Source organism: Megalobrama amblycephala, linkage group LG24 (genome assembly GCF_018812025.1).
Source record: "Megalobrama amblycephala isolate DHTTF-2021 linkage group LG24, ASM1881202v1, whole genome shotgun sequence".
Classification (NCBI taxonomy): domain Eukaryota; kingdom Metazoa; phylum Chordata; class Actinopteri; order Cypriniformes; family Xenocyprididae; genus Megalobrama; species Megalobrama amblycephala.
This window is the reverse complement of record NC_063067.1, coordinates 15,891,122-15,906,068: the sequence shown is the minus strand read 5'-3', so window position 1 is coordinate 15,906,068 and position 14,947 is coordinate 15,891,122. Positions and strand designations below refer to the sequence as shown.

At 35.9% G+C, this 14,947-nt stretch overlaps 1 protein-coding gene across 1 annotated transcript in view; it reads right to left on the bottom strand.

The window, feature by feature from the left end:
- Nucleotides 1-14,705, bottom strand: part of sgk1 (serum/glucocorticoid regulated kinase 1) — a 32,504-nt gene extending 17,799 nt beyond the window's left edge. Inside the window, exons 1-4 of the mRNA XM_048177533.1 lie at nt 14,561-14,705; nt 14,325-14,455; nt 14,079-14,200; nt 5,218-5,457 (exon numbers count right to left, since the gene is read on the bottom strand). Of these exons, the coding sequence (XP_048033490.1) occupies nt 5,218-5,457; nt 14,079-14,156 (318 nt within the window). The 5' untranslated portion in view covers nt 14,157-14,200; nt 14,325-14,455; nt 14,561-14,705. The remainder of the gene's footprint in view (nt 1-5,217; nt 5,458-14,078; nt 14,201-14,324; nt 14,456-14,560) is intronic.
- Between the last annotated feature and the right edge of the window lie 242 nt (nt 14,706-14,947).

Sequence of the window (14,947 nt, the reverse complement as noted above, 5' to 3'; positions counted from 1 at the left end):
GCGATAAAACTAATGTGGATAGCATGTCTCAGATCATTTGGTCCTTGGAGAACTTAAGAAATGTTTGAGTTAGTTTTGCCTTTTGATTGAATCTAAGCTTTAGAAGAGACACGCGTGAGATTATTGGGGTCTTTTTCTCAGGAGAAAAATCTAAGAAGGAGACATGAGCATGTGCTCCATTTGATTTCATTGCCACTTACACTCTTAAAAATAAAGGTTCCAAAAGGGCTTTTTCACAGTGATGCAACAGAAGAACCATTTTGGGTTCCCAAAATGGCCTTTCAGTGAACAGTTCAATCAATTTTTTCAATAAAATTTTTATAACCTGAAGAACCTTTTTTGCAGTGGAAAGATTCCATGGATGTTAAAGGTCCTTCACGGAAACATCAATCCCAATTAAGGACCTTTATTTTTAAGAGCATAGGAGAAACATTTGAGAAATTAACAGTCTTTCCTACACTCTAAAAAATGCTGATTATGGGTCAAATATGGACAAACCCAACCATTGGGTTAAAAAATGCATTTAAAAATTTAACTCAGTGGTTGGGTTTGTCCATTTTTGACCCAAACGGGTTGAAACAACCCAGCATTTTTTAGAGTGTACACTCTAAAAAATGCTGGGTTAAAAACAACACAAGTTGGGTTGAAAATGGACAAACCCAGCGACTGGGTTGTTTTAACTCAGCAAATGGGTTGTTTTAACCCAGCGGATGGGTTAAATGTTTGCCCAACCTGCTTAACTCAACTATTGCTTGAAAATTACTGTATTGCTTGTTTAAAATGAACCCAAAATATGTTGGAAATGAACATTTATTGATGTTTAATAATTAATTAAACAATAAACATTTATTAAATTGCTTATTAATAAATGTTCACCTTTTGATTATTATTGTTGCCTTTAGTAATTATGTGTCTGATTTTTAATTTGCAACCTATTTTGGGTTGATTTTAAGCCAGTCATATAGTATTTTTTAAATAATAGTCGAGCAAACATTTAACCCAACCGCTGGGTTAAAATAAAACAACCCAATCGCTGGGTTTTGTCCATTTTTAACCCAACTTGGGTTGTTTTTAACCCAGCATTTTTTAGAGTGTATGACTTTCTTTGTTCTGCAGAACACAAAAGAAGATATTTTCAGTGGGGTCCAATGCTGTTTTGAGCCCCATTTACTTTTATTGTATGAAACATTCTTAAAAATATATGATTTTGTTTTCTGCAGAAGAGAGAAAGTCATACAGGTTTGGAACGACATGAGGAGAGTGAGTAAATGATGCCTAAGCAAAAGCCTCCATTTACTTATGTTACTGTCTAAGAGAAACAAATGAGATATTAAAAAGGTCTCATTTTGTCAGTTTACTTTAAACACGAAGAATTAAATCAGTCATAACCAATCAGACACTTAATATGATGGGAATAATCTGTTTTATACAGTAATTATTTAGCAGAGACTCCACATAAAACACCTAAGAAGATCTCATCCCAGGCTCACAGTACTGAATCAGTCTCCTCCATCTGAAGGCCAGCGCAATGTGGTCAATCAAACTTTATGTTCATTTCAACCCGGCGAAACTTGGCACTATAAAAACTCGCCCTGCGTGTGTGCGTTTGTGTGATCCACAGACCTCATGAGCGATGAGTCATCGACGCACCGCCCGCTCCTTGCATATTTCTGCCACATTAATTCCACAAACACAAACAAGCACACAAACCCTCACGCAGAGCGAGAAGGAGCCCCACTGCTCTCCATATTTTCACAGGGCGTGAAATAAAAATCCTTCCAGGCAACATCTACTGTAAAACATGATCATGATCCTCCTAAACAGTCAATAAAGCAAAATGAATGAAACACAATACAGATCCATTACATGCCCGGGTTACAGTGGGAGAGTTTTGAAAGGACTTTAACTACAGAGCTGTAGTTTTAGAATGATAATTAAAACAATGAGTGATTAGCAAAAGATCCAAGCCGACAGTGATGATGAAGGCAGGTTATGAGTATGAACAGAATTAGATATTACTCTGAGGTTGCTGAATGAATTCAGTCATTTATAGACGCTGCTGCTGCTTTGGCTCCTGCGATTCCGTCATTCTCACCCTGATATACGTTATATAACTTCACCCTCAGGACCGACCGGACACAAAATGATGTGTCATCTCTCTCGCTTTTTCTCTCTCCCATAATATTTCCTCTTCTCCTCTCCCATTCTCCCTGTCAGGACACATATATTTTTAACCCAACCTAACCTTGATATACAGTGCAAGCCACCCATTGTAGCTCCTACACAAAATTCATGAATAAAACAGCTCAGGCATTAGTTCTGTGGTGAGAACTGTTTGTGGCCAAGCAGAGGAGAAGTAGGCAAGAGGTTATCAAATTAATCACAAAATCCAACCAACCTCAGACGGCTAGAGGTTTAACCATCATTATGTAATTGACACTGTCTGTCTGTCTATATAGTGCTGCAAATAAAACAACATTAGAGAGAGCAAAGAATAATACAGCTGGGTAAATAAAATATTAAAGTTTTTAAAAAATGTTTTTTATAATAGTATATTATATCATTTTAAAGATGGAAATCATGTTAGTTCAGGAGTTTTCAAACTTTTTATATCGAATTATACAGAATTATTATGATACACTTGTAAGGGATCCCTATCCTAAAATATAAAGATGGATATATATTTTCATGTAAATAGACCCATTTATGCTTTGCAAGAAAAACAGTAAATGTCAAAAACAGCACATTGTTTTTTCAGAATTGAATATTTGGCTTTTTTTTATAAATCAGTATTGAAGTAAACCATTTATTAAATAAAATACATTATCTAGACAATAATTACTTTGTAAATTTAATTTGAGAATATGTAATAAATGTATAAAATCTTTGTATTAAATATACTTATACTTGTATTACATGTATTTATGTCTTATATTATATATATCTATTACATAAACATTTTCAGCTCAATTCAAATTTATTTGCATAACTCTTCAAATGTTTTTCCATACATTACTGTTAAAATGAGTCATAATATCTTGAACACCTGATATGAATACCTGCTGTTAACAAGCATAATCACTGAAGAAAAGAGAAACACAAGAACTACAACTGACTTCAGTCACAGTCTTAGATTAAATCAACTGAAGTTAAAAGACATTATATCTCTCAAGATCTTAAGAAAATGATCTTTTCTTCAGTGATTCTGCTTGTTAACAGCAGGTGTACATCACTAATGCTCACTTAATTAATCACTTAATTATCTCATTAACTTTAACTCTGCTTCAGTGTTACTTTACCACTATTTAGAGAGGAACCATATGTACTCCGAGCAGAATTGATTTAACTCTGGTGATTTTGCTGTTTAGTTTATTTATTACAGTATCACATAGGGTGAGTTTTCCTAATGTTTCTTCGTGTATTTCTTTCTCTGATTAAAATGTTTCAAACAAAGGTTTTCTTGGCAATTTTGTTTTAATTGGTAAACAATATGCTGAGTTTATACTGGGTTTATGCTGAGTCCCCAACATTACTTTCCATTCTGTTAGGTATTTGCAGTGTCCAAACAAAAGGCACTTCCTGTGACTTCCTGAGCAATGGCTAACTTTATCACTTAATTTCCATCCTGTTTCCATACTATTAATTTTCATGCCACTGTGTAAATATTCAAATTATATGCTAATACAGTTAATGTGCTAGAGCTTGACCACAGCACGTTTCTGAAAGTTTGCTATATAAATACATTCTTAAATAACAACACAAAGTCTGTCTGTTACATAAACCGCAACAGCACTGAGGCTGCATATAGCGAGCAGAGATGCTGTCATGTGTGATCTCTTTCTCTCTCTCTGCAGGAAAGACTGAGATACAGACTCCCTCTGAGCTCTGTGTCATCTTTCTAACATTCACTGTGTCTGAGAGCCAATCAAACATTCAAAATAGCAACTGTGGAAGAAAGTGAGAGAGCGCGCTCAACTCATCTAACCTAGGCCAACCCTGAGAAGCTGTTTAGCATTGCTAAATGGAAAGACAACATGCACAGCCTCTTATGCATCCCTACGGCACGCTAAGATTAAAAGCTTGCACCGCAAGGGATCAGAATAAACAAGCGAAATAGGGAAAAATTACATCAAGAGCATTTTTGTAGGTCCTGAAATATAAATGGCATGGCCATTACTAGGCCGTGTTTATAATTTGGACTCTCTTCACTTTTCTGTAAACTGCGATAAGCTAGACATTGCAGTTCTCCATCATCATGATGAATTATTTACGTGTTTTAAAGCCATATCACTTTAAACTTCTGATATATGGTTTTCTGAGCGCACGCACACAGAAAGCTGGCTGTCAGACGGCGCATTGCGTGAGTATTAAACTAAGTTCTCTTTCATGTGTTATTGCGCTTAAACTGTCAAATACACACAAGGTTATGTCAAAAACACAAAAGTTCACATAAACACAGTCAGTTATGTGAGTGAACGTAAACAGCAGGGAAAGAAATCATGTGTATATTAGATCTGTGTATTAAAGTGAATGCAGCGTAATATATAGTACCAACTGCTGTAAATGCTGTTAATATGAATCAAACAACAGAAGAAAAACAGAAAATCTCTCACTGTTCTTGACTGAATAACTTTAGTAGCTTTAATAAGAATAATTTTCTTACTTTAATGTTGCTGTTAAATGATCTGGCAAGGAGATAAACATGGCGGACTGTGTACAGCTCACTCGGGGGAGGAGCTAAGCTAATAGGGCAGATTCCATGCAAGTAATGGGCAGGGCCTGTTCCAATGTAACGTCACATTGGAGCACATTCCTGAATGGCTAATTTTGAGACATTTTGTTTCAGAGTTTATGGGGAAAATAACAAATGGAGTGGATGGATTTTTACAACAATGGGGTTAATTTGTTCACACACTGCCGACACAATTATGTTCAAAAACAATAAAAAAGTTAATTTTGCATAATAGGTCCCCTTTAAAAGAATATTCCAGGTGGGGTTTTTTTATATAGTTTCCTTTCCTTTGCGTCTGTAAAACTTTCCTCAGTTTTTAAAATCTAAAAGCTCTTAAGTGCAATTTAAATTTATTTTTAAAACGTTTCAGTCAAGCAAGACTCAAGATGCCTGAAATCTTAAGAATTCCTCCAGAAGGATGAATATATGCATGAATAAACAATTAACAGATGACCGATAAGTTAATAAACAGACAGTTTCCTGACCTTGCACGTCTTGTTCTTGTCCGGCTGGCAGGGTGTGCAGGGGGCACAGGGCTGACAGAGAGGGCTGGGGGGGTGAGGGAGGTAGTATCTTCCAGGACTGTAGTGGCAGCAGCCGTAAGGAGCTGGGAAGTGCGTGTACCACAGTTCCTGCCCCTCCTGACATTTCGGACATGGAGACAGGAAGCCCTTAGCCTGGACCTTCTCCACATTCACCTTTGGATTCCTCATCCACCTGCGCACCTGAGAGCAAAACATGACAGAGTTTTGCATCTGTACATTATATAATGGGTGATGGTGCATGGTAAATCAAGGCTGAGGGGTGGTAACAAGTAGCTTAGTGTTTAACTTGACCTGGAGTAGCCACCTAACAAACTAATTCCAGGACAACAAATTCTACTGGTCATGTGGTGATGAATAAAGTTCAATTGATTTCCATTAAATGATTATAAAACCATGAGTTCTACTGACAACATCTAGGAAGAGTATTTTGGATTTGGATATAAAATCACAGAGGAAAGAGTTTTGTCATCTCACTTGTTTCTATTTTCATGGTGATGAGAAATGTTTGAAATCTCTTCTGATAAAAGGCATGTGAGACTGTTAAAGTAAAAAGTAAGAATATTATTAAAATTTGACGTGTTGCCATGGCAACAGTATTTAAGATATCAAGAATCCTTTCACAGGTCTACATCTGCCCTGTTTTGACATTATACTTGATGAAGGTTTAAGCAAATCGGGTACAAACAAGAGGGTTTTTTCAAAGCATTTTCGAAAGTGACACACTTCCTGCTACCAGTTGGTGGTGCTATGACTTTGACTCACAATAGTCACATACATGAGATCGGCCTCCTACAACGAACATGCAGCTGAAGTTTTATCCAAAACATTGAAAATAAAATATAAAAATGTGAATTTAAAAATAAAAAATATAATAAAAATATACAAAATAATGCTTAAGAGTTTTGAGTTAAAATAATGTAAAATAATGTAAAATATAACAATAAGATGAAATAAAATCACTTAATGTAATAAAATACATGGTGATGAGAAATGTTTGAGATCTCTTCTGATAAAAGGCATATGAGACTGTTAAAGTAAAAAGTAAAAGTTTCCATCTACAACCCATTTAATCTCATCTAGAAGAAACAATTGAGATATTAAAGAGATTTGTGATTTTCTTTCATGTGCGATGGAGCATTTTGTTATGCAAAAGGCTCTTGAGAAACCCATTTGTCAAAAACCATGTTTTTCAAAGTAACTAAGAAAACAATATTTTGTCATGTCAAAACATCTTGAATTGTTCATTGTTTGAAGCAAACTGTGAATGTGAATTGTGGATTGGTGCATTTGCTCCTGTAGAAGCAGATTAAACAGAACACGGCATCTCAGGGCAGTACATGTATGTCTTTACAAGCTAAACAATGAAATCTGAAAGCCGTCCTCCAAATCACCAGCAGTGACTGACTAAAAGAGGCAGGGCACAGGGTCGTATGTCTTCTTTGTAGTTTACAATGCATTTAATGACTTCAATCCCTTGAGAGAAAAGCAATTTTCTAGGCCCCAGGAAATCCTGAAGCTCACGGCGAGCACAGGCTGAGAGATTTCCACTTCTCACTTCATTTCATTCAGCTGCCAAACAACCAGGCAAAAAAAATCTCAAAGCTCTATATGATCAAACTTTTGTCTTCTTTTAGAATGAAGAAAACAATGGGAAAAATCCTCAAATTAATGAAAACAATGTTTCTCAATGTCTATAAGATCAAACGTTTGTCTTTATTTAGAATGAAGAAAACAATGGGAAAAATCCTCAAATTAATGAAAACAATGCTTCTCAATGTCCTACATACATAAACAATCACACTGTACCGTCAAGAATCCCAACAATTCACTGCTCTCTTCCTCTCTCTCTCTCTCTCTCGCTCTCTCCTCTTTTGATTGGATTTCCAATGTTATGTCATCGTGTGTTGTCACTGTGGCTGTACACTAGCACTCGGGAGTCTTTTTGCTTTAAGCTTCAAAGACCTTCCTCTTCTCTTCTCTTCTCTTCTCTTCTCTTCTCTTCTCTTCTCTTCTCAATAATATATAAAACATTTTAAATATTTAAAAAAAACTAAATGATTACATTTTATCAATATTTCATCATGTCATATTCATTCATTTTAGTCAGTTTTACCCTCAAATACAATTTTAATTGTCAAGTCAAGTCAAGTCAAATTTATTTATATAGCGCTTTTACAATTGGTAATTGTTTCAAAGCAGCTTTGTAAATTGTAAATGGCATGAAATTATAGTGGACGAAAATAATAATTTAGTTGGCAAGAAAGTGCAAAATTAAGTCATTTCTAAGGTTTTGCCCATGTCTACTGGCTGACAACTCTGATGTGTGTGTCCAGTTTCATGCAATTTGAAGCATACTAAGAGCCTCAAAAACACCCAAGAATATTATTAAAATTGGACATATTCCCATGGCAACAGTATTTAAGATATCAAGAATCCTTTCACAAGACTACATCTGCCCTGTTTTGACATTATACTGATGAAGGTTGAAGCAAATCGGGTACAAATAAGAGGGTGATTTCAAAGCATTTTCGAAAGTGACACACTTCCTGCTACCAGTTGGTGGCGCTATGACTTTGACTCACAATAGTCACATCCATGTGATCAGTCTCCTACAATGAACATGCAGCTGAAGTTTTGTCCAAAACAGATCAGGCATAACATTATGACCACCTTCCTAATATTATGTTGGTCCCCCTTTTGCTGCCAAAACAGCCCTGACCTGTCGAGGCACAGACACTAGACCCCTGAAGGAGTGCTGTGGTATCCGACACCAAGATGTTAGCAGCAGATCCTTGAAGTCTTGTAAGTTGCAAGGTGGGGCCTCCATGGATCGGACTTGTTTGTTCAGCACATCCCACAGATGCTCAATTGGATTGAGATCTGGGGAATTTGGAGGCAAAGTCAACACCTCAAACTCGTTGTTGTGCTCCTCAAACCATTCCTGAACCATTTTTGCTTTGTGGCAGGGTGCATTATCCTGCTGAAAGAGGCCACAGCCACCAGGAAATACCGTTTCCATTAAATGGTGTACATGGTCTGCAACAATGCTTAGGTAGGTGGTATGCGTCAAAGTAACATCCACATGGATGGCAGGACCCAAGCTTTCCCAGCAGAACATTGCCCAAAGCATCACACTTTCTCCGCCACCCACTGTTGGTGGTGGACAGGGGCAGGGGCGTAAATCGCGGGGGGGGACGGGGGGGACATGACCCCCCCTATCTGAGTGCTGTCCCCCCAAAAAATATAATTAAAAACCACTCTAAGTATTGTAAATAAATGATATATCCTTAAAATATTTGTGTAAGTAAAGCAATACAAACGCAAACAGGCGTTTTAAGTTTAGAAACATTTTGAGTGACCCCTCCCTTGCCTCACAGTGGTTTGGTCCACCGCGCACGTCACACTCGTGCGTGTAGAAATCGGGCGGCGCCGGCGGGAGAGAAGACAGACAGTAGTTGAGAGGAGCTCTAGTAAGTAGGCTGTTAAGGCTATTTTATTCAAAAACATCGGATGAAGTGGTTATTTTTGCTTTAATGCTGACGACGCTGAGTAATTAGTCATAACAAAAAAAGCAAGATGATAACATGATTTTTTTTTTCCGTGAGTCCGCTATTTAGCGATTATAATGTTACCTAGCGTTTGGTAGCTTGTTTACAATAGCTTGTTGGATACTATGTCACCCACACCAACAACAATTAACAGTGTGATAAGAATATGTGAACTGTAATAAGGCTAGTAGATTTACTGTTGTGTGTTGGGTTTTGCTCAAAGTGTATTCATCGTATTTTGGTGACTTGGTTGTAAACAACTTCAAAAATATTCCAATAAATAAATGATTTTGAATATTTTGGTCAATTTAGTCAGTTTTTTATTGAACCAAAGAGAAACATTGAGCATAATGGCAGTCTACATGCTACACTAATAATAGTAGTAAGGTTTTCTTCTGTGTAACATTACATATATCCAGGGGTTAAATTGGGATTTCTTATGTGGGGGGCTCTGTGGTTTCAGGCTTTCGAGGAGTGCACATGTGTATGCAAAGCCTACAAAATCTTATCAATTGACAAACTAAAAATAAGTCGACAGAGCCCTCTGCTATGAACACTAAAATGCAGATCAAAATCATTCTAGATGCTGGCAGTGTGCAAAGCTACATCTGATAACAAATTCTTTCTGTAGGCCTAAAGGAGAGCATATCAATACAAAATACAGGGTATTGTCCTTTGGACAAGTAAATTGGTCACTTGTCTGACCAAAAAAGTTGTCTGGAAAAAATTGGATTTTTTTTGGTGTAAATATAATTTATTCTGAAGCTATATTCTCAACAGTGTTCCGTCAGCTTTTGCATATTTATATCTGCATATTTATGATATTTACCCCAAGGGCATTTTTTCCCCTTATCTTATTACATGCTTCATCTTTTATTTCATTTTTTTTTTACATTTGATCAATAAATTCAATAAGAATAATAAAGCAGGACTGTTATGAATCAAATTAAATAATTTACACTGAAAAATTACAACTGCATTAAATAATTTTATGATATTCTTTAAATATTTTTGAATATACAAATAAGAAATGTTGGGAAAATTTAAACATGAAACTGAACCGGCAGTAGGTGGTGGCAAGAGACTGTCCTAGTCATTCATTCAAACGATTTGTTCAAACGGCCGATTCATTCAAGAATGAGGCAGGTGTTTTGGAATAGGCTATTACTGAATCTTTGACTCAACCGATTCGTTCAAAATGCTGAATCATTCATTAATAAAATATTTATTATTAAATATTTATATTATCCATTATCAATCGCCACTTACACTAAATGTAATAGAATCATGCTTGCGTTTTGGTGATTCCCTAACTATTTTTGTTATTGATGTTTTAATCAGGACAAGTAAAGCTCTCTTTCTCTTGCCCCTTCAAAAAATTAAGCGTTAATGTCGAGCCCTGATAAGCCTATGTGCCGGGGCTCAGCCCCGGACGGCCCCGGCCCAATTTAACCCCTGCATATATCCTTTATAAGTAAAATTTTGGCTGTATTATTTGTGTCCCCTTCAAAAATTGCTCTTGAGAAATTTTATGTTTATTGTCCCCCCCTACTGTCCGATGAAATTTACGCCCCTGGACAGGGGTCAGCATGGGTACCCTGACTGGTCTGCAGCTATGCAGACCCATACGCAACAAACTGCGATGCACTGTGTATTCTGGCACCTTTCTATCAGAACCAGCATTAATTTCTTGAGCAATTTGAGGTACTGTAGCTCGTCTGTTGGATCAGACCACACGGGCCAGCCTTCGCTCCCCACGTGCATCAATGAGCCTTGGCCGCCCATGACCCTGTCGGCGGTTCACCGCTGTTCCTTCCTTGGACCACTTTTGATAGATACTGACCACTGCAGACCAGGAACACCCCACATTTTTCCAACATCAACTTTGAGGACAAAATGTTCACATGCTGCCTAATATATCCCACCCACTAACAGGTGTCGTGATGAAGAGATAATCAGTATTACTCACTTCATTTGTCATTGGTCATAATGTTATGCTTAATTGGTGTATATATATATATATATATATATATATATATATATATATATATATATATATATATATATATATATATATATATATATATATACATACATATATATACAGTACAGTCCAAAAGTTTGGAACCACTAAGATTTTTAATGTTTTTAAAAGAAGTTTCGTCTGCTCACCAAGGCTACATTTATTTAATTAAAAATACAGTAAAAAACAGTAATATTGTGAAATATTATTACAATTTAAAATCACTGTGTACTATTTAAATATATTTGACAAAGTAATTTATTCCTGTGATGCAAAGCTGAATTTTCAGCATCGTTACTCCAGTCTTCAGTGTCACATGATCCTTCAGAAATCATTTTAATATGCTGATTTGCTGCTCAATAAACATTTATGATTATTTTCAATGTTGAAAACAGTTGTGTACTTTTTTTTTTTCAGGATTCCTTGATGAATAGAAAGTTCAAAAGAACAGCATTTATCTGAAATACAAAGCTTCTGTAGCATTATACACTACCGTTCAAAAGTTTGGGGTCAGTAAGAATTTTTATTTATTTTTTTTGAAAAGAAATTAAAGAAATGAATACTTTTATTCAGCAAGGATGCATTAAATCAATCAAAAGTGCCAGTAAAGACATTTATAATGTTACAAAAGATTAGATATCAGATAAACACTGTTCTTTTGAACTTTCTATTCATCAAATAATTCTGAAAAAAATATTGTACACAAATATTTTGTACAATTGTACACATTAAATGTTTCTTGAGCAGCAGATCAGCATATTAGAATGATTTCTGAAGGATCATGTGACACTGAAGACCGGAGTAATGATGCTGAAAATTCAGCTTTGCATCACAGGAATAAATTACTTTGTGAAATATATTCAAATAGAAAACAGTTATTTTAAATTGTAATAATATTTCACAATATTACTGTTTTTTACTGTATTTTTAATTAAATAAATGTAGCCTTGGTGAGCAGACGAAACTTCTTTTAAAAACATTAAAAATCTTAGTGGTTCCAAACTTTTGGACTGTACTGTATATATATATATATATATATATATATATATATATATATATATATATATATATAGTTAAATGTTTAAATCTTTGGTTTCATTTTGCACTTTCTTGCCAACTAAAATATTATATTCATCGACTAAAATCTTGTCTTATCTCATCTTTGACATGTGAATGTTATTGTTATGATTTGGACTGTCAGGCACATGAATCATTCCTTACAGGAATCAAACACTGAAGCAACAGCAACTCAATAAACCACTCCAAACAGAGGCTCTACTGATGACTCAGCAGCCATGAAACTTTTAGTCACTAGAGAAAAACATCAGTGTGTGTGTGTGTATGCGTTTGTGTGCTGCTCAATACAAAGACACAGCACAAGTTAACAAACCCACAAGAGTCAAAATACACAGCACACTCCAGTTGTGTTAATGCTACACACGTACGAGACAATGCTGCAAGCTGACCTACAAAAGACAAACATCAACCTTGGCACTCTAGAAAATTCTTTCTCTCTCTGTCTCGGTGTACACATAAATACATAATAATCCAACAAAACCATCTCACTGAGTCACTCTCTGACACTCCATCTGCTGTATGCGTCTGTGTGTGTGTATGTGTGTGTGTGTGTGTGTGTATATGTATGTAGGAGTCTGGACTCAGTCCCAAACCACACACACTTTCTCGCCTATAACCAAAACAAATACATTATATTTAAATAAATAATTCAAAACATGTTCAGATTGGCCATTGCGGCAGTCACAAATCAAATCTGAATAAGCAGTTTCATTTTTTGTTTCTTAAAATTTATTTAAATGCAAACACAATAAAGCCATAACTATCCCTGCTCTCAATATGAATGTCAATGACATGGCAATCTTACTTGCATATTCACAAATAGAGTCAATCTCACATTCATGACACAAACAGCCCATTGTGTGTATAAACCTCACAAAATAAGAGATGCACAATATAAAACCGGATATTGGCTGATGTTAGAGGTTACTGTATGGGTTGATATTGAATATTTAATTGTGCATGCTCATTTCCCCTGTTTTTCAATTTAGATTACCTTTGTCATCACCTAATGCTCACTTAATCTTTAAAAACAGTATTTAATAATATATTTAATGACAATATTTAGCAAATCGCAAAGTAAATATTCATGTTTCATACTGTACATTTTTAGATATTTTTTATATGAATTTATATATATATATATATATATATATATATATATATATATATATATATATATATATATATAGTTAATTTATTTAGACTAAATAGTACATAATTTTATTATCGGCAATAACATGAAAATAATTAGACTAGATTATAGCATCCCTATCCAAAAATCAAACACAATATTTGCAAATAACCACATACATATATGCACATATTTTGAATCACTGTTCTTTCAGTTTTACAATATTTTAGTTTTATTGATATTTTGAATAAGCTTTTATTTTTAGATTTAATGTTCATTTTAGTTTAGTTTTTAGTAATTTCCTTTTGTGCTTTTGTCATTTTATTTTATTTTTTTTGTATTACTGCTATTTAGGTTTAATTTATTTTTATTTCCATTTTTAGTTTTTATTTATTTCCAGTAATTCATTTTAGTTACTTACTTCAGTTTATTGCCAAGGCAACAATTCTAATTTTAGTTTAAGTTTTTTTTTTTTTTTACTATGTAAGTCAATGGGGCCCAACAGTCAACAGTTTGGTTACCGACATTCTTCAAAATATATTTTTTTGTGTTCAGCAGAAGAAAGAAAGAAATTCATACAGGTTTGAAACAACTTGAGGGTGAATAGATGATAACAGAATTTTCATTTTTGGGTGAACCCTTTAACAGTAATGTGTATAATAGTTTTAATTAACGATAATAACCCTGTTTTTAATCCATAAACACCTGCTATATCCATAAACACAGACAAATATTAATGCCTCACTTCATCCATAGAGGAAATACTTTTAAAAACCTCAAAATGTCTACATTTCTATGCTTTTGCAGCTTATATTCAGTGGAGAGCTGATAGGAAAAAGAAGCAAAGATCTGGGAAACAACTCGAGCCTGATTCAAACCAAGTTTGTCCACCATAATGCAACATGTCAGAGCATATGCACTATCCACCTGGCCAAGTCACGGATTGAACAGCACTTTTAAGTCTCCACCAGCCAAAGAAGTTCTGCAACCAACAAACACACACACATGCTCACACACGCACCTTCCTCTTGACAAACTGGAAGGCAGAGCACTTCTTAAAGGAGAAAGACTGTTTCTCTGCATTATGGACCAGCCTCATGGCCTCTGGCCGGCCCGCGCACTCTGCGGACCCCAGCGTGATGCCTTTGAGAGGGACGAGAAGGTGAAAACAAGATTATGAGGTCTTTTGTGTTGCCTGATGCAAATACAACAACAAAAATCAGAGATATCTGTTGCCTGATGAGCACATGAGTGTCAGTGGTCGTACCTGTGTAGTTGTCTTCCCTGCTCCTTGTTATTGTTGTCAGTGCTGACCGATGATATCAGCGCTGCGCTGATGCTGTGAGTCCGTCCCGATGATGCTGCTGGATTTCACAGCTTGTCTCTGCAGCACCACGGCTGTATGTGTGTGTATGTGTGAGAGAGAGACAGAATGAAATGAAGCCGAACACACACCTTGTCAATGTGACAGAGAGTGAATGTTGCAATCGGAGACAAGCGCACCTTCTTCCCTGCCCTCTCTCTGTAGCTTTTCGCTCTTCTCCGGCAGCACTGATACACTCTCTCTCCTCCTCCTCCTCCGCTCTCCCCCCCTCTCTTTTCTGCAGCAGCGGATGCTCTCTCTATCGCAGCTTCTCTCTCTCCATCCCACCCTCCCCGCTGCTTTGATTGTGTGAATGGAAGGATGGGCGAAGGATGAATGAAGGCTGATGGATTGGATGGGTGTGTTTAGCCTGACCACTGCTGTTACAGGAACCGCTGCAGTGCTGCAAGCCTCTTCTGACTCACGCACAGAGCATCTCTCATGCTCCCTTTCTCTCTAACCTGTCTGTTTTTTCTGGAATTCTCTTGGTCAAGAATCATTTATGAATGAGCAGGGGAGAATGAGTC